Raw genomic sequence first — 25,319 nt, 5'->3', positions numbered from 1 at the left:
TTTTGCCAATTTATACTCCCTCCGGCAGACCACGAGCGTGTCTGTGTCACCACTCTGCTGCCAGAATCACATGTTAGTCATATTAATAGGATTTGTTTTTAATTGTGGCAAGTTGAGAGAGAAAAGATACCATTACACTAACGTTGTAATTTTCATTTACTAAACTAAAATACGGTTGTATTTTTTTTCAGATACATATGCATTATTACTTTGAAGAGAACATTCAAATATATGTAAAATAGAAATAGTGCTAGCAGGAATATTTTATTCCTGATATTAATGAGGTTATTTCCAGAGTTAATGATAATTTTGGCTATTAATTGATGCTTGATTTTTTTTCTCTTTTGACATATTCACTTTTTTCTAGTTTTCTCAGAGTTTTGTTTTGTTTTGTTTTAAGGTTTTCTGGTCAGAATGGTTGCTGAATATTACTAAATGCTTTTTTGGCACTGCAGAGATTATCCTTTTTTTTTTTTTTTTTTTTTACTTACAGCATTGATTGGTGTTACATATTACTGAAATCTTAGATTAAATTATCTTTTTTGGTCCACGGACGGTATCTCTTTTAATTTACTGCTGTATTGGTTTACTAACAGTTTCTTCCGAACTCTGTGTATGTAGTTGGAATACTTCTGTGGGAATTTTTGTATTTTATTTGCCAAGTTTTCATACCAGGGGTATATATGCATGCTTCATTAAATGGTCCAGATGAGTCATTTTTTATGAAAAAAATATGAAAAGTTGAAAGTTTGGAAAAACACACTAGTAAAATCATCTTCCCAGAATCTGGTTCAGAGAAGATTCTTAGACAACTATGAGTCTTTCACAAAATTTACTCCTGTTTTCTGGTCTTGAGATAATTTTATTATATATTTTTCAAGAAAATCAACTCTTCCAGATTTTAAATTTCTTAGCACAGATACGTCATGGTTTACAAGTGGGCTATGTTTATTTTTACAGTATAATAAAGTTATACTGAAATTATAGTAAAATTAAAGTTTATAATATTATATTAAAATATACTATAATTAACGTAAGTACATTAAATTATGTTAAACCATACTTAAAAAGTCAGCTCTGCCACTTACTATGTAAACTCAAGGCAAGTTAAGCAGCTTTCCCATGCCTCTTATTTCTCCTCTCTAAAACACAGATGATAATCCTAGCACCTATGAGTCAGTATGAAAGCTATATATTATTTTCAAATAATAATAAGAGAGAGACTTCATTTTAGGAGCAAGGAAAGAAAAGGTAGAACTCTCAAATTAACAGAGAGAAAACAAAATACAATGAATAGGAACTTAATCACAACAGACAAAGTAAGGACATATGAGGTAAAAATAAATAATATAAAGTAAAATAGGAGGAATAAAATCAAGTATATTCGTCATTACAACCAATGTAAGTGGATTGAATTGTCCCATAAAGAAAGCACGAGTTCAACTCAAGCAAATAAAATCCAGCTCTTTTTAAGCAACACACTTGAGATAAAATGATAAAAAGAACAAAAAGTTGAAAATAAAATGGTAGGCAGAGAAGTTGGGAAAATTCAAACAAAAAGCATAATCAACTAGCAATGGTTAAGATGGAATTTAAGAAGAATTACAATAACCAGGTAAAAAAACATTATGAATGAATAAAGTGCACAATTAATGAAGAAAATAAATAATAAAACTCATGTGTACCAAACAATATTGTAGAGAAATGCATAAAACAAAAATTATTAAAATTAAAATTTAAAATTGATAAAAATACAATTACAGTGAAATTTCTGAATACATCTCTTTTAGAATTAAACATGATTATTAGACAAAGGCTAATTTTATACAATTCAAATACAAACTTCACTTTGTTAGTATATCCACAGAAACTTTATAAAAACCAATTATGTCCTTGACCAAAAAGAAAACATTAACAAATTCTTAAAGTAGAGAATTTTTCAGGTCATTCTGTCTCATCTTTTGCTAATAAAAGTAAAAGTTAAAAAACAAAAAAGGGACCAAGTTTCTGAACTACCTGAATATTAAGAAGATAAGCCATGAATCATACAGAAAATCAACAGAAAAATTATAAAAACTATCTAGAAAACAATGAAAAGAGAAACCATTATTTACCATGAGATAAGAGAAAGAACAGCAAAGCAATCCAAGAAAAATTAAAAAGAGAATTAAAGATAAAAGCTGAAGTTAATCATATGGAAAAAAGAGAAATATTTAAAACAATAAAAGAAAAGATGATTCTCTGAAATGAGAAGCAAAACAGGAAAATCATTTGCAAGCCTTATTAAGGAAAAAAAGAAAAAGCAGAAATACACAAGTACAAGAATAGAAGGGAGACATAACCATAGAAACCAAATGCATTAAAAGAATTATGAGAGATGAACACATGCAACTTATTGACCACATCTTTGAAAGCTTAACTGGGCAATTACTTACTAAAATAAAAGTAACCAAAACTGAGCAAAGTGGAACCTGAACAGGCCAATTACCTAATGCAGTGGTCCCCCAAATTTGCTGATCATTGGAACCACCTGGGGTTCTTGAAAAACAATTTATGCTTAGCTTCCATCCACAGCTATTCTGATTTCATGGGTATGGATATAACCTAGACATGAGGATGTTCTAAGTTTTCCAGGCCATTCCAATATGCAGGAAAGTTTGGGAACCACTATGCTAGCCTCCTTCTATTCAAAATGTGGTCCCAGAACCAACAACATTGGCATAACCTGGGAGTTTGTCAGAAATGCCAAAGCTCAGGCTCCCCCTAGACCTCTGAAATCAGAACCTGCAGCTTAACAAGTTCTGCAGATGACTCATAGGCACCTTAAAGTTTGAAAATGACAGAACAGCATAAAAAGGTATTTTAAAAACCACCTTTAAAAATGGCACCAGGGTAGTTGGGTGCACAGCTGGATTTTATCTACCCTTTATTCAGCCTTCAGATTCCAGCTATTTACACTCTCCCAGGCAATAGAAAAATGATGACAAGTTACCTTTTGAAGAAGCCTCTCTCTCATAAGCCTTTATTAGGCCAGCAAAACTTAACAAGTAAACTTGCAATGACCCTTATCAAAACAAAGCTAGCAAACAACCAACCAAAGATCAAGCACACATTTAGATGCCACTTCAAAAACACTAAATAAAATTGCATATATTCACATATTCAAACTGAATATAACAATGTTATCAAAAGAATAATACACCATTATCATTAGGGTTTATTCCACCAATGAGTGTGCAGTTCCTTACCAGAAAATCTATCAATATGATAGAGAAAAAACAAAAACAAAAAAATGGAAACAAACAAAAAAACCCAACACATGATCATATTATTGAGGCTGAAAATGGACTTGACACCGAGAAGAGAAGCAGGCTTCCCTAACAACAAATCTAAGCAGAAATAAAGATAAAAGCAAACAATAAAGACTCTTCAGGAAAACCCCAAACAAATTATCCTAAAGGAAGAAAATGTCTGCCATCTCAAGTTACCTAACCTCCTCAAGCCTCCTCCCCTTCTCAGTCATTAAAAATACAACCTGTAAATAAATCAGTCACAAAAAGGCAAATACTGCATGATTTCACTTCGAGGAGGCATCTAGAATAGCCAGACTCAAAGGGAAAAGGGAGAACGGTGGTTGCCAGGGTGGGCAGGGTGGAATAGGGAGTTGTTATTTAATGGGAAGTTCTGCAAAATGAAAAAGTTCCAGAGATTGTGCAACAACATGAATAAAATTAACACCACTGAACTACACACGTAAAATGATTAAGACGGTAAATTTCACATTACATATATTTTATACCACCATGAAAAAAAAAAAAAAACCAACATGATCTGGAATTTGGGACCTAGATAATTGTTACTAAATTCATGTTTCCATATATGTATATATTCAAGAGCTACTTTGTACATTGGAATTTGTATCTATAATCTTACTCACAGTAATTACTTTGGCAGAACTTTCTAAGTGATCACTATTCTCATTATTAGCCTGTATCTATACCTTTACTTATAACTACCAGTATGTATCTGAGGACTTTCCTATTCCTAAATTTTATTTTGGGGCATCACTCTGTCAGTTGGAACAGGTTTTTAAATAATTTTTTTTTTTTTGCAGAGATAATGAGAAACTCTTATTTTCTGAAACCACAGATAATAAAGAATATATTTCTATTGCCTTTGACTAGAGATAAAACTCCTTGAACACTTTTAAAAAATGCAGGTAACTCTTTTTCCTCCAGGAAGACTACAAGATTTCCCCTTTTCACCCATTAAATATAAAAATTGCAACAAGACATATTTAGATACTATTACTATTGACTGGGTATTTTAGCCCTTTTTACTGGGCATATTTAGATCATTTTTAGTTCATAAAGTTTTCTTCACTTGCCCTTGATTCTATTTCTCCCCTAATGTTCTGACTTCTCACCAAGGATACCTAAATTAATGCTCAATTTTCTATTCTCCCATCATAAATCTTCTTCTCACCATTTTAACCTCTCTGCTCTTTTCTTCTGCTTTTGGAGCAAATATCTCAAGTTTTCCCTCTAGATCAGTGATCATTTCCACAATACCAGTTCTGTCTCATTCTCTCAATCCAGATTTTTGACTGTATGAAAGCAGTCTTAGTTTCCTTGCTAGTTTTCCTTAACTCACATGAAACTCTGTCCATTGAAGTTATTCTTTAATCTGTTCATTTTTCATGGAAGGCCCTTCTCCTAAGTAAACAAACTGTTTTCTCTGAAATTTTCTTCTAGTTCTTCATTTTCAAAGATATGTTCCTCTGGATCTTAATGATGGTCCCTTTCCCTTGTTCTTAAGTATTTTCTCACCGAGGGCAAAGTTGCTTGCTTTCTTTTTACTTACAGGGTAGCCTGTGTAAATGTAGGGTTTGACCTCAAAAAGTTTTTGGTTTTTTTTTTTTTTAGTTTGAAATTGAGGGTGCTGGAATTGACTTAATTGGGACTGAATTCTTCTCTTATTTACTAGCTAGATAACTTTGATTAAATTACTTAACATAAATAAAAAATAATAATAACCATAAAAATGATGATAATAGTATAATAGTGGCTATCATTTATTGAGTGTTACATGCCAGGCTCTGTGCTAAGCACTTTAAACTCCACCTCAGTTCAATTCCCAGCCTTGTTCCTTTTTAAATAATGATTCTGAATAAACACTCAAATTCTCTAATCCCCCAATTCCCATCTGCAAAATGGGAATAATAATAGTTATACTGAACTCACAGATTTGAGGTGAAGGTTAAATAAGAAGGTGCATATGAGGTGCTTGGGGTGGGGGTCAATAAATGCTTCTCGGCAAAGGCAGTAGTTGTAGGACTAGTAACAGTGTTAGTCAACGTTCCAGTTCTAACCAACGTCCAATGACTCCTGGTCCTTCACCTAATGAACCTCTACTATAAAGTGATGGGCTCTTCTCATCTCACCCCTAGATATGTGAGATCCTACCAAGTAGTGCGCAAAAACCCTCACTTTCTGTAATGCATGGTTCTGGAAGGGCAGATGGGACCAAGTGTACAAAGGACCTCGTCTGTGGTGCTAAGGAGTTAGACTCCAGCCCAGACTGGAGAATTTTTGCAGGATTTCTATTAGGAAATAGACTCAGACTCCTCGATGTCTTCCCAGACTCTTCACTCCTTCTCTCTACTCCACTTCCCAACCCTGTTGCTCTCTGGGTTTATAGCCTTTTAAATTGATATAGAAAAATCTCTGAACCTGGGGGATGCCAATGGGGTAGAATCAAACTTCAACGTCTACAGTTTCTCTATGAACCACCACTGCTATCTTTTATGAGATAAAAGACGGGGAAACTGCTACATTTTAGATTCAATCTAACTACACTGGTCATACAGTTAAGGGATAAGCCTCCAAGATTCTAATAATAGGTTCTCCTTCAATCTCAGCTTTAATGTGCTGAGAAAAAACTTTTCACAGTTTACCTATCACAGAGAAGTTTTAGTGAAGAGTTAGTTGGGAGAATCTGAATGAGAAATTAAGCCAGAAAGGTGGACTTTATGTTAGATAGCTAATGATAATTATTTTGCTGAATGCCTAAAAAGACTCAGCTTTAAATCTCATGACTTCCAATCAAAATTCTAGCAGACTGTTTTTTTTTGGTAGAATTTGACAAGCTGATCTTTTTTATGTGAATATACAAAGGACCTAAAATAATTTTTAAAACTTATTATAAATGCTTATTATAAAGTTACATAATCAAGAAGACACTTTGGTATTGGCAAAAGACAGACATATATATCAATGAGATGAACCAGAAATAGACACATAAATATATGGTTAAGGATATCTGATAAGGGTTTATTCCCTTTATATATATGTATATATAAAAGATACAATAAATATACATTATGTATAATAGATAGGTAGATATGCAATTCATTGTATGTCAATTATACCTTAATAAAGGGAAAAAAAAGTACATACATTGCCTCCTTGATCTATAAATAGTGGATTCATTCCAAATTTTTAGAAAGTGACAATATTTCTGCATCACAAAACAGAATCACAAATGCATAAGAAATACTCAATGTAATCAGAACAATTTTTTGAAGATAATGACTCCTATTAGTCATGCAATTTGTGCAACTTCTGGAAAGCTGTCTTACCTGTTTCCGCATTCATGATCATGTAAATGCTAGCAACACCTTGGTACACTTGCTAAACAAAAGCATAAGAACAGCCAACAGGCCTTCTCTACAATGTATCACACTGGGAGAAGAGAGACTGGGTCCATCTGAGACTGGTGTTCTGGATTGGTGATCATGTTGGAACGCTACAATTCTCATTCTGACACGTCCCTATAAAAGTCGTCAGCAGACCATGCTACACAGGTTAGGAGTTCACGACATCTCCCCAGCAGTCACGGCAGCGTGCGGTGTACCTACAGGGCAGAAGCAGCCTACCGCAGCTGTCTCTGTGAAACACACTGCTCTTCCCGGCTTAGGTCAAGATCCAGGGATGGGGAGGTAACCTCAAGCACAGGTTACAATTTATTTAGCCTGTTGTTGGTCTAAGCCTCCACTTCATAAATCTTGAACACTGCTGAACACTGACTCTGGCCAGGCACTGCCTTAAATACTGGGTTTACAAGTATACAATCCTTCCCTGAGGGTGTTCAGAATCCACTAAGGGAAGCTGACAAGTTGTGATAAAAGTGCTATTACTGTAAAGCTCTGCTGCAGAGAGGGTCTGGAGAAGTCTTGCTGAGGTGGTGGCAAGGGAGTACAGGTGTTCTAGGCAGAAAAAACAACATCAATAAAGACACACGGGAGAGCCGCACGGCTAAGGCTCTGGCTGGATGCAAGGTCCGTGTGGGCAGTGGAAGGGAAATGGAGAAGGCATCATGGGGGGCTGCATGAGATGCCGTGCAAAGACCTTAGCCTACAGTGGGAAACTTTGAAATTGATAAGAAGGGGAATTGAAATCATCAAATTTGTACATTATGGAGATCCCCAGGGACTTATAATGGAGCTCTCGCTCTGTCTCTCTCTCTCTCTCTCTCTCTCTCTCTCTCTCTCTCTCTCTCTCTCACACACACACACACACACAGATTTTAAGACCCAAGGCAAAAATACCAGTTACAGAGATTAGGAAGATGATTAAAATAATCTAGGTGCTCTAGTTAAAAGAACAGAATGTCAATATTTCTTAAAACAATACATTAATATTCAGCACTTAAAAAGCTATTTTGCCTTTCTCATCTGTTATAGGGGTAACCTCGTCAGTGGCCTTTCCTCATCTCTCTGCCTGTCTTTAAAATATACATGCTCTCTCAAAAATGCATAGATGCTCCATTGTTCACTAGTCAACATTACGTACAGCAGTGTAATTCATGGGAGTTATTTCTGGGTACCAACTGGGACATATCAAGTACAAAATAGCAGAATGCTCTATTCCGTCCTGATGAAGAGGATCATCTTCTATTCTTTGCTCACATATTTAGAAAACATTGTTCTCCTTGAAAGAAGTTTAATTCAGAAAATGACTGCAATCCAAAACACCAAATTTTGAAACTAAAAATCCACTACATTTTAAAAAGTACTGTAAAATAAACAGTGGAGCCAGTATGTCATAATAGATCATGCCACCTGTCATTGGTACCTTACCAGAGTAAGGGGCTCTGCTGAGACCCAATGCAGCTCAGAAATGCGTATGTACACGAATACCACTTGCCATGTGACTTCCCTTCAAGCCTCTTTCTTGATCTTCTGAGTTCTCTGATCCCCAGGTTACAACCCCTCCCCCAAAACCTCTATCCTAGCCTTGAGTTCCAGACCTTTTCTTCTGATGGCGCACAAGCACTTAAAAAAATTTAAAAATGACAACTTTATGAGCTATAATTCACATACCATTTTAAGGTGTACAATTTAGTGGTTTGCAGTATATTCAGAAAGTTGTGCACCCATCACCAACATCTAATTCCAGAGCATTTTCATCGCCTTAAAAAGAAACCACATACCCACTAGCAGTCATGTACCCATTTCCCCCAACACCTCCAAACCCGTGTCTTTATGGATTTGCCTATTCCAGACACATCATATAAATGGAACCACACAATGTATATATGTCAAAAATACATCAAGTCACTGTTTGTTTCATGTCATTAACAAGTGCACATGATTATTTTAATGATGGTAAGATCAAATCTGAAAGTCAAGTGGTTTTCCTGTGTGCTCCCTCCTGAATGCCTTGGGGAAATGAATATGCTCAGGTGTGGAACAGAGGTGGGGATATCTCTGTTGGAGTCAAGAATTAGAAATATTTCAGTGCAAACAGGAGTGTGCCCCTAGTTCAATTATATAAAATGAAATGAAAGTTGCAAGGTCCCTGAAGACCAGGGTATAAGTCAAAAGATCCAAAAAGATGTACAATGACTCTGAAAATCAAAAACTGGTTTTTTTCTTAAATTCTTCAACCATCAATGACATTGTTATGTAAAAGCCAACAAGAGTCAGATTACTCCACAAAAGTACTTGCTCAAACTGATACCTTGGTGTTTTTTAAAGGTGCATAAAAAGAAAAAAGAAATGAGACGAGTTGATATGCCTAGTAACTTTAAATGACATTCTTCAATCTCACAAGGTAGGAACAGAAGAAAAATCTAGGTAGCCAGACATATATCTAACTACTTAGTATTTTAGTCTGCTTGCAATATACAGAATTGATCCCCCTTTCCAAGCATGTTGCTCTAATATGCAAGTTGGGGTCCCCTGGGTGCCTTTGTACAGGACAATATATCCAGCATGCCCAGCTTCTGCAGAGTTCAGTGATTTTAACTAGCCTGGAGCAAGTCCACTCTCTCTGTGATACAGAACAATCCCAGCTTTCCAGCTGTGAAGAGGAAAATGCTTTGCATTATTAAATTGTAGCCATATGCTGCAAAAGCCAATCTTGTAAATGTGGAGAAGGAAAAGAATTTAAATTGAGAGGAAACTTCAGATGCAGGCAGTCATGGTAAGAGGAACCTGAGATACTGGAGGGAAAGAGCTGGCACAAAACTGCTCAGGGCAGCGGGTACAGTCACAGCCTAACTGAGGCTAGTTATGAAGGAGACCTCTTTTCATGGGGAGACTTGAACCCTCCCTGTGGGGAACTTAGACACAAAGGAAGAAAACTACGTGATAGTGATGCCTTCTAAAATGTAATGATTGCAACCTATTTAGGTATAAGGACTCTTAAAAGTTTTCTGGAATTACGTGCAGGATGAATTGAGTGCCTACAACAATATATTAAATTTCCACTTGGACTCTATGTTATTTTACGATGATATCATTTCAGATACCAGAAGATCATGCAATGCAGTTGTAAAGTTAGAAACAGGAAAAACAACAGTTTGAATAACCAACTATAGCCCAAGAACTAGTCCTTGCTCTCACAGCTTTGTGAAACGAGAGTATTTACTAGGTTTAAACTGCACTCGTGAGTGTGTACAGAGTGGGTCCCTGACCTGTACAAATGCAGAGCACGTGAACCTCAAGAGAAGAGCCAATAGAAGACAAGATGGAGGCTAGTGAGCTGTAATGATGCATAAGCTGTAATCAGACATACAGCAACAGTCACAGTACAGGTAGAGAGGTCCATCTCTAAGATAAGATGCCTGGAATAGTTCTTGGTATCTGATATCAAACAGCATTTAAAGCCATGACACAGAATATGGCTGTATAAGTAGTAGATCATCAGGAGTTTTAACCAAAGTCAGACTTGTATTGTATGAAGTGTATTCATACACAGGCTTAGAGAAAGACAAAGTAAGGGGAGAACAGAGGCAATTGTAAGGTTTTTGCACAGTTTGAGGCAAGATATAATGTGCAGAGTCCAAATAAGGGTTCCAGATGGGAACGGGCAGCTGGGATGGATTCAACAGAGCCTTAAAAGGAGAAGATGAGTGAACAGGTAGAGGATGAGAAAGAGGGCTTCTGAGAAAGGACTCGTGAGCTACTCTAGCCAAGGTGTCTGGGGAGATGCTGGTGGAGATCCCAAGATATCTAACACAGAGATAAAGTCTGGTAGAAAAGAAAAGGAATTGGAGATGTTATCCATGGGACACATGGAAAACATGTCCAAAGAGTACTTGGGCACATGAAATATTAGGAGAGAGATCTGTCCCAAAGGTTTGTATCTAGGAACAACAAAAGGCGAATGAACTTAAAAGTCACAGGGAGGACTGAAAACACACAGAGAACTAGAGACAGAAATCTGGTTAATAAGCAACTAAAAGAAAACATTACGGTTCCTGGATTACCAGGAAAGGGCCCTGTTTTCAAAAGCACAGGCAGCAAAAGCAAAAAATAAACAAGTGGAACTATATCAAACTAAATGGCTTCTGCACTGCAAAGGAAACAATCAACAGAGCGAAATGGCAACCTACGGAATACAGGAAAATAACTGCAAACCAAAAGACTGGTAAGGGGTTAGCCTCCAAAATATGTAAGAAAATCCTACAACTTGAAAGCAAAACAAAACAGAGACAACTAATCACCTGGTTTTAAATGGGCTATAGACTTGAATAGACTTTTACAAATGGCCAACAGGCCTACGAACAAAAGCTCAACATCACTAATTGTAAGGAAATGCAAATCAGAATCAAAATGAGTATCACTTCTCACCTGTCAGGATCGTTATTATCAAAAAAGAAAGAGAGAAAGCAAGCAAGCAAGTGAGAAGCGGGGGGGGGGGGGGGGGGGAGAAATGGAAGGAAGGAAGGAAGGAAAGAAGGAAGAAAGAAAGAAAGAAAAGGACAACCAGTGCTGTGGAGAATGTGGAGAAACTGGAATCCTTGCACACTGTTGGCTTGAATGCAAAATGGTGCAGCCACTATGAAAAACAGGATGGTGGTTACTCAAAAAGCTAAAAATAGATCCAGCAATCCCACTTCTAAGTATTTCTCTAATTTACCTAAAAGAATTGAAATCAGGATCTCAAAGAGATATCTGCAACCCCATATTCATTGCAGCACTATTCATAATAGCCAAGATGTGGAAACAGCCAAAAAGCCCGTCCACAGATGAATGGACAAAGGTATGGTATAGACATACAATAAAATACTGTTTGGCCTGTTGTAAAAAAGGAACATTTGCAACATGCAACAACATGAATGAATCTGGAGAACACTATGTGAAGTGAAATAAACCAGTCACAGGAAAACAAATGCTGCATGATTCCACCTACCTAAGGTCCCTAAAACAGCCAGTATTGCAGAATCAGAGTGGAATGGTGGTTGCAAGGGGCTGGGGCAAAGCGGAAATGGGAAGTTGCTAATCAACAGGCAAAAATTTTCAGTTAATCAAGATGAGTGAGTTCTAGAGATCTATTGTTCAAAGTTGTACCTAGAGTCACTTAAAAACTTCCTAAGAAGGCAGATCTCATGCTAAGCGTTCTTATCACAACAAACTTAAAAAAAAAAAATTAAGCAGGGACAAAGTTTTAAGTAGAGCATGGTCAACAGAATCAAATAAATACTCAAGAATGTGGAAACAGGAATAGAATGAAAAAGAACCACTGGACTCAGGTCATACAAAGTGAATTTAATGAAAATCATTTCAAGTGGGGATGGACGCCCAGGTGCAGGGAAAGTTAAAGAGAAATTTGAGTCTTTTATGCCATGGCATGAAAAAGAAGAGGGAGTTGGGACACTTGGTTGAAGGGGGTTGTCTGAGTGAGGAGCAAAAGATTAATTTTTTTTTTAAGTAAGAAATAAGTAGTTAGGAATGAGTTAATAGAGTAAGGCAGACATGTGGAGAGGGCCAGGAAAGGTAAGGGACAAAGAAAATTTTCAATGGAGAAAGACAAGTTGGTAGCTTCAAAAAGAAGGAACACTAAGAAAAGGCAAGTGGGAAAAATATTTATACAATGTGAATACAAGGAACTAAGATATCAAGTGTTATCAGGGGAAATGCAATCTCTAAGGATACATTTGTACTCTTTCTCGCATGACTATTAGAAACTATGTAATAAAATTTCATTCCACATTTCCTGTGATGCCAAGAGGCTTAGGAAAAAAATGACTACCTAAAAACAATTCTATTCCACCATGAGATCTGAAAATATTTCTTTTTCCTCTTTTATATAATCTCTAACATTCTATTCTTATGCACCTTATTTTGCTATGTAACTTTGTTTATGTCAGCTTAAGTTTTTAAGCAATGTAAAAATTCAACACATTTCTATTTGGACACACATCAAATGATACTTCCTGCAGGAAGTCTTCTTGAACACCCAGCTGGAAGAGAAAGTAGGATGAAAAAGCATTCCCTTTTACCAAGCACCTGCCACTTGCCAGGTACACTCTGCTGTCTGACACTTAACGACTGATGCAGACAAAACTGATTATGCTGAGGTCCAGAGAAGTTGGTCACGTTCCCCATGGCCTTCATGAGCATTGTAAACTTGGAACCTTGATTCAGGAGGAAATTTTAATTATTTTAATTTCAAAGTTCACGTCCTTTCCATTTCACCACATTCTCTACAATGGTTGGAAACAGTCTTTCACGACTTTGAACTCCCATGATACCTGAGTTGTAGCACTAAGTAATATTTAGTTTTCATGATATTATAAAACACTGTGTGGACTTATGGACAGGAACTGTGGGAGGAACAAGTTTCATGTGCAATTCACTTTTTAATCTTCCAGAGCTAGTCATAGCGCCGTGCACAGAATAGAAGCCCATTAAATATCTGCGGCCAAAAATTCTATAGACAGCTTTTCCAGGGCTCGTTACTGTTCTCAGTGTGGAGGGGTATAGGACAAGTGGCTGTCTCCACTCACACAGAGGTGACTCAGCCCATACCCTGTCTCCTGGAAGGTAATATTTAATTCAGAACTCAGCAACATGTTGGCACTCAATTAGGGTTTTTTTTTTTTTTTTTTTTTTTTTTTTTTGCCTAACAGGGTGGATAATTGGGGCTATACAGAAAAATCTGCTTTTTTCATGACCTTATAAAATATTCCCAAATTGTCTTTTTTCCTCAAAATTAATATTACAAGTAATCAGGCTGCATCCATTGTAGAGGCTGGGCATGGTGCCAACAGCTATGGAGATCAGCTTCTTTTTTTTTTTTTTTTTTAACATTTTTTATTGAGGGAGCTCAACTTCTGAGGAATGACTTATACACAAGTTCCCATAACATAGCCTGTAAAAATAAGGAGCTGACTATGTGCCTTTCTGCCTTTTTTAAACGAATTTGCTAAAACAAAACAAAACAAAAAAAACACATTCCTTATCCTCTCCTCCTTTATTCTGAGTTCTATCCTAAATTGGAACATTTAAGAACTTTACTGAATGTGATGCCTTTAAAAAAAAAAAAGTTAGAGGAGAAAGTAGAAAAATGTCTCTGAAACAAAATCTGTCAGGGAAAAAAAATCCTTTGATTTTTGCACTGACTCACATGGACCTCAATCTCAAATTACTTAAAAGCTTTACCTATGATATCTGGTCTTACTACAGTTAACCAATCCTTTTACTGTCTTTCGATTTATACTTTTTGAATAGAAAGCCTGTTTATAGACTGTTGCATATCGTCTAGTGCCAAAGTTTAGAATTACTTCTAAGTGTCACAAAATAGTGCATTTCCCCCCCCATAAAAAACATCTTGATTCTGGTGGATACAATAAATGAGGATATGAGAATTGAGTGTGTATGAACTTATCAACTGAGGAGTGAATGGGCTACGATTTTTCTATAAGAGTAAATTTTCTCCTTTCTTTGACCCTAAACACCACAATCTAAGATAAAACATACTCTATGAGGTTACTCAGGGCCCATGTGAGTGTACCTGCCTTCATGTGCAAATAGCAAAGAAAAATGTTGTATTATTTCTGTAACTATAAGGGAGTACTGTTTGTCCCAAAATCTAAGTTTTGACAAAAACAAAGTAAGAAGTCAAGCAAATATGGGCCCTAGTGGTCCCTGCAGATAACTACAACTGCATGTGTTAAACTACTTTTCTTGATAATTATTTGGTTGGTTTTCATTATTTTCATGGCAACCCTCTGGTAGCTTCAATTTCAGTATCTACCAAATAGGTGGGGGAAAGATCAACCTCAACATGATTATGATTGAAAGAATTTCTTAAATGCAAGGTCAGCACATTATTATACTTAGTAGATACTACTATGGGTCAAAGAAGAAATCCAAAGAGAAATAAAAAACTACCTTCAGACAAAGGAAAATGGAAATGGAACACTCCAAACTTCAGGGATGCAGCAAAAGCAGTTCTAACAGGAAAGTTACAGTGACAAATATCTGTCTCAAGAAATAAGAAAAATCTAAAATAAACAGCCTAAATTTACACCTCAAGGAAATAGAAAAAGGAAAAAATGAAATCCAAAGTTGGTAGAAGGAAGGAAAAAACAAAGACTAGAGCAGAAAAAAATGAAATAGACAATAAATAAAATGGTAATAGAAATGATCAATAAAATTAAGAGCTGTTTCTTTGAAAATACAAAATTGACAAACCTTTATCTTGAGAAAAAGAAAGACAGCTTAAATAAATGAAATAAATGAAATCAGAAATGAAAGAAGAGACATTATAACTGATATGACACAAATACAAAGGATCATAAGAGATTACTGTGAACCATTATACTTCAACAAATTGAACAACCTGGAAGAAATAAAATCCTAGAAACATACAACCTATCAAGACTGAATCATTATGAAACAGAAAATCTGAACAAATCAATTACTAGTAAGAATACTCAGTAATCAAAAACCTCCCAAAAAAAACCAAAGTCCAGGACCAGGCTGCTTTATCAGAGAAAAAAATTTTGGACATGTATTTTATGTTTAGAAATTTTCACCAGAGCTATCATTAAGTACCTTTGTCAGGAGATGCCTGCAAGAATCTAGATTGGAAAACAGGACAGGCAGGACTATCAGCTCTTCCTAAAAATCCATACAACATTGGGGCAATCAGCCCAGCTTTGAGGAGCAAGGTGATGGACCACCCAAGGTACAGCCCAGCATCCCACACACGCAGATCTAGATGAACAGCAGAAAACTTCACAGGTATAGATTTCAAGTGCAACCCCCAAGCAAGATACCAGAGTAGAATCTGTAGAAAATCAAATCTATCATGATCAGCATTCCTACCTGAATGCTGTTAACCCATCAAACTCTCAAAGAAGAATCAATACCAATGTTTCTCAAACTCTTCCAAAAAATCAAAAGGAGGGAATTCGTTCAAACTTATGTTATGAGGTCAGTATTAAACTGGTACCAAAATCAAATAAGGATGCCACAAGAAAAAAGGAATATAGGCCAAAATCCCTGATGTACATAGATGCAAAAATCCACAACAAATATTAGCAAGGCAAATTCAACAATACATAAAAAGTATCATACACCATGATCAAGTAGGACTTATTCCAAGGATGCAAGGATGGCTCAATAACCACAAATCAGTCAACATGAAACACCACATTAACAAAGGAAGAATAAAAAAAGTTTTGATCATCTCAGTGGATGCGAAAAAAGTATTTGAAAAAAGACTCCATCAGAAAACTGTTAGAACTAATAAATGAATTCAGTAAAGCTGCAGGACATAAAATCAATATTCAAAAATCTGTTGCATTTCTATACATTAATAATGACCTATCAGAAAAAGAAATTAAGAAATAAGAAACATTTACAATTACATTAAAAAGAATAAAATATCTAGAAATAAACTCAAACTAGGAGTGAAAGAACTGTGTATTGCAAACTACAAGACATCAGTGAAAGAAAGTGAAGAATGCACAAATTAATCACAAAATAGTCTGTGCTCATGGAATAGAATTAGTAATATTGTTAGAGAGTCCAGAAATAAACCTATACATATATGGTCAATTAATTTATAACAAAGGAGCCAAGAATATACAATGGGGAAATGACAGTCTTTTCAAAAAATGATGTTGGGAAAACTGACCAGCCACATGCAAAAGAATGAAACTGGACCACTATCTTACACTGTACTCAAAAATTAACCCAAAATGGATTAAAGACTTGAACATAAGACCTGAAACCATAAAACTTCTGGAAGAAACACAGACGAAAATCTCCTTGGCATAGATCTTGGCATTGTTTTTTTAAATCTGACACCAAAAGCAAAAATAAACAAGCAGGACTACATAAAACTAGAGAGCTTCTGCATAGCAAAAGAAATCATCAATAGAATGAAAAGGCAAACTGCTGAATGAGAGAAAATATTTATAAATCATGTATTTGATAAGGGGCTTATCTCCAAAATATCTAAAGAATTCATACAACACAATAGTAAAAGATGAAACCATCTGATTTTAAAGTGGGCAGAAGATCTGAATACATGCTTTCCAAAGAAGACGTACAGATGGCCAAAACGTACATACAAATAAGCTCTACCTCATTAATCATGAGGGAAATGCAAGCCCAAACCACAATGAGATATCACATCATACCTGTTAGAATGGCTATTATCAAAAAGACTAAAAATAACAAGTGTTGGTGAGGATGTGGAGAGAAGGGAATACTTGTGCTCTGTTGGTGAGAACGTAAATTGGGGCAGCCATCATGGAAAAGAGAATGGAACTGACTAAAAAAACAAAACAAAACAAAAAACCTAGAACTACTATATAATCCAGCAATTCCACATCTGAACATTTATCCAAAGAAAATAAGAATACTAATTCAAAAAGATATATGCACCCTCATATTCACTTCAGCATTATTTACAATAGTCAGAATACAGAAACAACGCAAGTTTCCAATGACAGATGAAAAGATAAACTGTGGTATGTATGCAGTATATACATACAGTGGAATATTATTCAGCCATTAAAAAGAACAAAAATCATGCCATCTGTGACAACATGAATGGACTTCAAGGGCACTGAGCTAAAGTAAAACAAGTTAGACAGAGAAAGGTAAATACCTTCCTTATAGATGGAATCTAATATATATATGTATATGTAAAATAAAATAAAGAACTTCTTAAATGCAAGATAAGTATATTGCTATAGTTAACAGATCCTCCTTATTTCATTTATTCAATTATTTACTTAGTTCCATCTTTGTTCCAGGAAGGATATAAGGTGGCTTATTTGGCATTCACCCAATATATGATCTTAATGGTTCCCAGAGGTTTTGCCAGACTACTTATAAAAACTAACCCACAAAAAAGCACAAGCACACTACAGATTTTACAAAAAAAGAAAAGTAAGGTCATGCCAGATAAGGAAGCTCTGGTTAATGAGACCTGAAATGCTTTAGAAGTTTTCATCATAAAATTAGCAAAAAGTGTCCTAGGATTTAATATTTCTTCATTGTATTTCCAGCTAGGAGAGAGCTCCCCACAAACCTACTGCCTTCCCGAATTCCAAAATGAGGTATCCACTTCAAGCTGATTTAGAGGCAAAATCCAGCTTCTAAATTGCTTTATTTTCCTTGGACAGCAACCACTCCAGCATTAGGCAAGTGACTTAGACTGGGAAATCCAAAAGTTCATAGCCCAAGGAATGTATAGACACAAAATAATATAGCAATTAACTTTGAATGTTAATTGCAAAAGATTACAATCCAGTCACACATTTTCTAAAATTGACAGTTTTTTAATTACTGGAAATAAAATTTGGTCTAAACCCTAAATTAACGATTTACTCTTCTTTGGTCCGCAACAGTTTTTGCTACAGTTGAGATAAGACTCTTGTAGCTCTATTGCTAAGAGAGGATTAATTTCATGTTCAAAAAGAAGTCTCTAGATATAAACATATAACTTTGATTTCAGCATAAGCAAGAGAAATGTACATCATACAAAAAAAATGAAGTGGCCCAGGGCTTCTTGTCCAAAATAACAATGTCATGTCTTTGGGTGCAGTCAAGACTTTTTAAGTACCTTAGCCATGAAAAGATTATGGTGCCCATCCCCACCATGTAACAGAGAATAAAAACAAAAAATTAAATCACTAATAGCATAAGGAAATACCGTAAAGATGATTTAAATGCTTTAAAATAATTTCTTAAACTACTTCAACACTTTTAAAAGCAACAAATGTCAAATACTCCCCCTCCCCCAAAATTTGTTCAAATGCTTGTGTTTAGTTTGCTCACCAAGTACTAACCCCAGTTAGGAAACGTGGGTTAAAAACTAAAGGCCTAAATGTAGGTTCCAAAATACAGTCTGAAAAGCTTTAAGGTCACCTTCCACAAGTGGTCTCCATGTCAGATAGTCATCCTGATGCTGGAAGAAACCCAAGCCAGATGGGTGCCCCGTTTGTGGGAGACCCGTGCATCTGTACTTATAGTTTGATGGGATGGGATTCCACCTTATGTCAAGAGTAGAGAACAGATTTCAAAGAGCCTTTACCTCCAAAAGGGCTTGAATTTTTGCTATCTTTTCCCAAGCTGTTATGAAATAGAAACAGGAGTAGATGGTGGCAATGTTCAGGGGCTGCACACCTCCCAGCGAAAAACTACCAGCGATAAGACAGTGCTGGCACTAGAGGTGGTCTTTTTCAAAAATGTGGCTTCACTTTGTAATAGCAAGACATGCAGCAAAGTGATTTGACTGTTTCATTGCTTATGGTAGTTGAAGGAATTTGCCCATAAATGTGCCTTCTCGAGATATTAAATCTGAACTTCAGAGATGTCGCATTTCAGCCAAAGGCAGAAAACAGAGATGAAAAGAAGCTCTCAAAGATAAATAATGCTTTAAAAATACCAAGCATGCTTATACTTATAAAAGGAGCTTTTAATAATAAGTATAATTTATCCCAATTGACTGTAAAACAAAAACCTTAATAAGTTATGATTTTTCACATTTCCAATTAGAAACTATTCAATATTACTAATGGCTTGATTTATTTCAAGGTATTATAGAATAAACACTTTCATCAAATAGAATTCCTTCATAATCTGTGGTTAAATCCATAATATAGTGATACACAAAGCTTGTTAAAATGATGGAATGCAAAGAAATTTCTGATTTTATTCCATTTAATTTTGATATTTTATGTTTTATTATATTCTAACTCTGAAAAACTGGTAACTGATGTACAATTTATAATATATAATATTCAACTAATCATAATATGCATTTACCTACAACATGTCAGTTTTAAGACACAGTTCTCCAGAAGGTTTGACTTCCAAAGAAAATTTGAAAGGGAAAAAATAGAGGTGTTTCACCTTGATTGTTCCTGTTAACTATGTTATATGCAAACAGATAAATTAATAGGTGCTACACTGAATGTAGTACAAGGAAAATTTAACCAAGGCTCTTGACAAATATTGAAAAATCGAATTCTGTCATTACATAACTATTCAAAGATTATTCATTCAGCTCAAGTAGAGAACATTTTTAAGTGAGCATAATTCTTTCTGTACATGTTCAGAAATGCATTTCAAACAATAACAGCTTTATTAATTCCAAACCAAGCTGTCATTCAAATGCAAAGAACATATCCTTTGTTTAGTCTGACTTACTATACTTATCAACTCTTTTTCTACTAAAGGTCCCTCTCCCTCCTAGTTCTTTGTAAAATGAGTAAGGAAGTTTTAAAAAATGTTTGGATACAATTCACTTTTGGCTATCATGCTCCGCAGAGAGAACATTAGTCAACTAAAAAGAAGAAATTTTAGGAAAGCGGAAGACATTATAAGCTAATAAATTTTCTCAACTTCAGACATTTTCTGACAAAATTTTATTATATTCTAAATAGTTTGCCTTCTTGGTTCTAATCTCCCATCCACACAAAAAAATAAAATAATCACTTTAACTGGAAATTAACATTTTAAAATTGTTCAGCTTATTTTTTTTAATGGTTTGTAACCAATTTATAGTAATATTAAGTGATTTTGATTAAAGGAAAGAAAAATCAACTTAGCATACACTTTAAATCTCCGTTTAATTAGAACTTTTTATCTTTGAAGTATATACCACTTTTGTCACACAATATGAGTTTGTATAATGCAGAATAAGCTAATGTGTAGTTGGAAAAATTGTGTCCTAAGATAAAAATAAACAAAATATAGGCAGGACTCAGAAAGAAAAAGTATATTGTGTTTTGACTTTGCATTTTCACTCGCTTATTTCCTCACTGTATCTTTCCAACATCACTTTCAATAAGGATTGCTCTGACACATTTTGTCGCAGGTCTGGCGTCCTTCAGGAATCTCAGCCTCACGTTAGCAAAGCATTATGATCACAAGATGAAGCAATTAGGGACCTAAAACTAAGTTACCTGAGGGAACATTTGTCACTACTTTTTATAAATTTTGGAGGTTATTTTCAACGAGAAGACAGATGAGGTTATTTCGGGAGCTAGAGGGCACATGTGATTAGTTTGGATTTTTTTGTGTGTTTTGTTTTTGTTTTTGTTATTTGATTCTTAGAGCACTCTTTGATCAAAGTCACAGATATAATTAAATGTTTTATGAGATTAAAATTTTAGAAATTTTTCTTTGCACTAGTTTGTGTCTCATGAGGAAAGATACTACTCATAAATCCACATCAAAATTCTGTATGTTCAGATTTAGGAAAAACAGAACCATGAAGATGACAAGTTATAAAAGCTATTTTCAGATCTGGAACGACTTCTGAAAACAGAGAGGGTATTTGGCATATATTATACTAAAAGAAAGGTCTTCCTTTCATTACTTCCTGATTCTGGGAATCCCATAAAAACTTTATGGAATAAAAACTCATTTGCAAAAATCCTGCACTGAAAACATCACCAACTACCACCACAAACCCCCTTTTTAAAGTAATGAGATTTGATAAACTATATTGAGTATGAAAATGTTTACTTTTTCTTGTACATTTTAAAAGAAAGATTAGAAATCTTTTTTTTTTTTTTTTTTTGCTCTTCAAACAGCAGTGACTTTTAGCACCTGAAAGATACACAGGCTCATTCATTTTCAAAGAAACACCAACAAAAAGTAAAACACTGGTGATTAGGTACATGCTGATGACGCCAATATGGAAGTACTTGCCGCTGTGAAGGGCCTAAACAGAATCACATCTTGTCCCGATCATACCTGCCAGCCAGAACAAAATAGGCAGCTGACCAATTACAGGGTGTTTATCTATACAGTGGTACCTTTGTTCTCCAACAATGTCAGATTGCAAATGTCCTGGAACACATATTTACCTGGAGGATTCTTGGCAGGATCATTGTGGCTTGGACTTCCTGATTGTCCAGAATCTATAAAGAAATCACAGAAAATGTTTTCTTTTTAATTTGTTTTGAAAGAATTTCACAATCCTCAGAAGGACTTTAAAAAAATTTTTTTAAGGTAGAACAATGAAGTTGAGTGTTTAAATAAAGTATACTTTCCTAAGCCTTTCAGCAGCAATGTTTTATTTATTAAACTAGATGAATGTCTATACCTATTTCTTTGTCAAAAGGAAAAAAAATATACATCTATAATATTCTTGGGGAAGAGCAAAGCTTCTTTTTGAAACAAAAGCTGTGGCATTAAAGCCACTGAAGGTAGTTTACAGGTTGGACTTGTCAGGAGCAATATGAAATAAAGCAGATATATTCCCTAAAAATGCAATCTGAGTGCAATTAAACATGCTTTAAAAAAAACCTGAAAATGTTTTTATTCAATGAGTAAAAGTACACAGAAATGAGAGTCCATTTTTCTAGGATTTTACACACATACACACATATCCACTCCAACAATCCCCCAACCTACTGGATCCAGGCCCAGATTTGCCTGCATCCCATAATAGCAAATCGATTTGCAAACACCAAGAAAGGCATAAATTACTAGGTAGAAACCAACATGGCTTTGTGGAGAGCAAATTGTTGGATCAATTTAATTTCCATCTGTGATAGACAGACAGACTCTGCAGATAAGGAGGAAGGGATCAATGGAGAGGATCTGAATTTCCTATCCTGCATTATTTCTCATCAACGCTACAGAAAGGAACATGGGAGCCAGCCGACTCTTAGGAAACATGTTTTCCCTAACTGCTCGACGCTGTTGTGTTTTGCTCACTCCTCTTTCCTCCACGTCCCCTCTGCATTTATCTGTGTCATTTGCGCCATATGATTATACACTTACTTGCAGGTTGCTTTGTAATCTTCCTTTATTGGTTCTAGTATTTAAGTTTTGTCTCCCCAGCTAAATTGCATGCTCCTGGGCAGAGGCAGAGATTCTGTCTACTTTTGTCTCAGCTCGTGGCTGTGAATGCACTAGGCTTTTGGTAAACGCCGGAGGAATGGAGGGCTCAGATTCAGAAGCCTTCTTTGCTTGCCTAGAAAAGGCCATTTTGAACTTGAGCATTAATTTCAACAAAATGTGACAGGTGGTCACGGACAAGTCTCTTTCCCAAAATCTTGCCATTGTACCCAAAACAGGGATTCCTCCTATCTTATTTAAGCAGAAAAATCCTACGCTAATTTTTTCAGCAGGGTTACTCTGCTATTCCTTCTCAGTTATTAACATACTGCAATTGCTGCTTCTACCAGCAAATGCAATGACATTCTGATGGTTTCTTTCTGTAGAAAACTTGGTTATTTATTTGTGCCCTTTGTCTCATGCTGCTAACTAGGTTTAATGCTGAGATCAGAATTTCGCTGCTTCATCCCACTTCCTTGTCTTTTTTTTTTCTTTTCTTTCTTTCTTTTTTTTTAATCCTACAACAGTTTCTATAAAATCTTACTAAATATATTTAATGATTCCCACATTATCCTTCAACTCATTTCTAATTTCCCCAAATGGAAAGGAGACTGGTAAGGACTATACTCTGCAGCTTGAATTCTGGCTAGAGTCTCTTGCAGATAGTCAAAGAGAGTTAGGTACTCTCTAAAAGGTTCTCTCACCCTCCATGAATTCTATTAGTTTTTTCTAGAATTGAGGCAAGACTCAGGAACCTATAACTTAGGAGATTAAGCTTTCTTTTTCTATATTCCTATAAAAGATGGTACAACACTGGTCCCTTTCCCGGCACAGAGTATGACAGTTACATAAAGACGATACATTACATTATTTTGCTGCAACCTCGGCTATTTCTGCCTCGCGTTCCTCTGACAAACGCCCCTCAGCACTGATACTACATTCCAGCTTAACTTCTCAACTGACTTTGAGAAGTTCCTCCTTACGCATAACCCACCCACTGACCAGAGCCTCCCCACGCTTAACTTTTCCCTCTAAAGCTACTCCATCCACATTTGCATCCCTCGAGGTCATGATGACACAACATGAGGCAGGTTAAGGCTGTCATCGTTGACATTACGGGAGCTCCAGCATGTTTAATTAGATCGACTTCGAAATGGAACCACAAAATTCTTTCCCAACATCTGGTTACTGAAATTTGTATCCAGTAAAGATTAAAGGTCTCTTCCATTCTTAAGACAGTCATCAGAACAATGGTGCCCCCTGTTACCACAACATCCCACTGGGAAAATCCTGTTTTTTTCTGCTGCAAATTACCATTTCCCACCATTTCCAACAATTTCAGACCAACTTCCTCAATTGAAAAAACGTAATTTCTAAAAAAGCCACAAGCATTTGCGGGAAAGCTGAAGTAGACCCTAAATTTGAGTCACACACTTGCTTTTAATAATAATTCCACTTTCTAAAATAATCTGGCATTTACTGGCACACGATGACAGATTTTCCCTCCTAATCCAACGTCTGTGCCCTCTCACAAAGTAAAATAGCATATACTGGGTCCCCAAAACACAGGACAGGCCCTCTCAGGGAGGGAGAAAGAGAACGTTTACTTTTCAGACTGTAAATTCTAACGCTCTAACTTACTCTTAAGTCTTATGTCACCTTGTATCGGTCACTTAATTCCAACTGCTGGAAAAAGAAGTAACCAGGGAGTCGCAGTTGGCAGAGAAACCAAAAATGAACTGCTATTGTGGTTAACTTCAGAGAACGAATTATTCAGACCACATCTAAAACCCTTCCAATTCACCACCTAGGTCAAATTTCTCTATACCCAAAGGTTTTATTTAACCACTTCCATCATTTGCTCAAGTTCTGTGTGTGTGTGTGTGTGCACGTGCGTGCGCACTTCATGTGTTATAGTGAATCCTGGCTCTGTTCCTCACTAGTGATCTTGTGCAAAATTCCCCAACTCTTAGAGTCTTGGGGTCTTGATCTTTAACTGTAGTACCATTTACCTTATAGAATCGTTGCAAAGGTTTTACTATATAAAGCAGCAAGCAACAGTCAGACACACCCTACACAATTAATAAATGGAAGATATTATTAAACATAAAGGCCACATTGAGAAAATGACTAATTTTTAAATGCACTGCCTCTCAGGAAGAAAGGGCGAAAAGGGGTATGACTGAACTTTGTCCATCCCTGTGTAAGCATCTCAAATTGTCTGTGGTGAATCAAGCGAAGATGGGCGAGCGGGGCCCTCCTGAGAATTCTTGTGTAAATGCATTCATTCCATTCTCCCAAAAGGGGAGGAAGGCACCGTTGCCATTTTGAGGTTCCCAGGAAGCTGTCATGCTTAAAAGGCGGTAGATACCAGCCACCTGATGAAAATTACCTTCTAGAAGACTGAAATCTTTGAAGAAGGGAGGTAAGAATGGGGATTGTGAGCTTGCCCAGCAAACTGAGTCTTGAGCCTAGAAAGAAGATTTTTGATGTGGCAGACAAAAAGAGAGCGAAAGGGGTCCTGTCATTCCCTCCACACTGTATCTTCTCTTCCTTAATTACAATCTCTATCTTCTACGTGTCATGTCTTCCTGACTTGACTGGACATGATGGAGGACTGAAATACATTTTGTATTACATACTTACAAAACTCTCATATTGCCCATTCTTTGTTTTAAAAGTATGAATTAAGCATATCCTCTAT

The 25,319-nt window shown here is 35.9% G+C and overlaps 1 protein-coding gene across 5 annotated transcripts in view; it reads right to left on the bottom strand.

The window, feature by feature from the left end:
• The window catches only part of NFIB (nuclear factor I B), a 228,415-nt gene that overhangs the window by 76,464 nt on the left and 126,632 nt on the right, over positions 1-25,319 (bottom strand). For all 5 annotated transcript variants that reach the window (XM_031449721.2, XM_031449725.2, XM_010988175.3 and 2 more), the window contains exon 3: positions 21,637-21,690. In XM_031449721.2, the coding sequence (XP_031305581.1) occupies positions 21,637-21,690 (54 nt within the window). The remainder of the gene's footprint in view (positions 1-21,636; positions 21,691-25,319) is intronic.

Source organism: Camelus dromedarius, chromosome 10 (genome assembly GCF_036321535.1).
Source record: "Camelus dromedarius isolate mCamDro1 chromosome 10, mCamDro1.pat, whole genome shotgun sequence".
NCBI lineage: Eukaryota > Metazoa > Chordata > Mammalia > Artiodactyla > Camelidae > Camelus > Camelus dromedarius.
The sequence above is the reverse complement of the archived record's forward strand: the minus strand, read 5'-3'. Positions and strand labels throughout refer to the sequence as shown.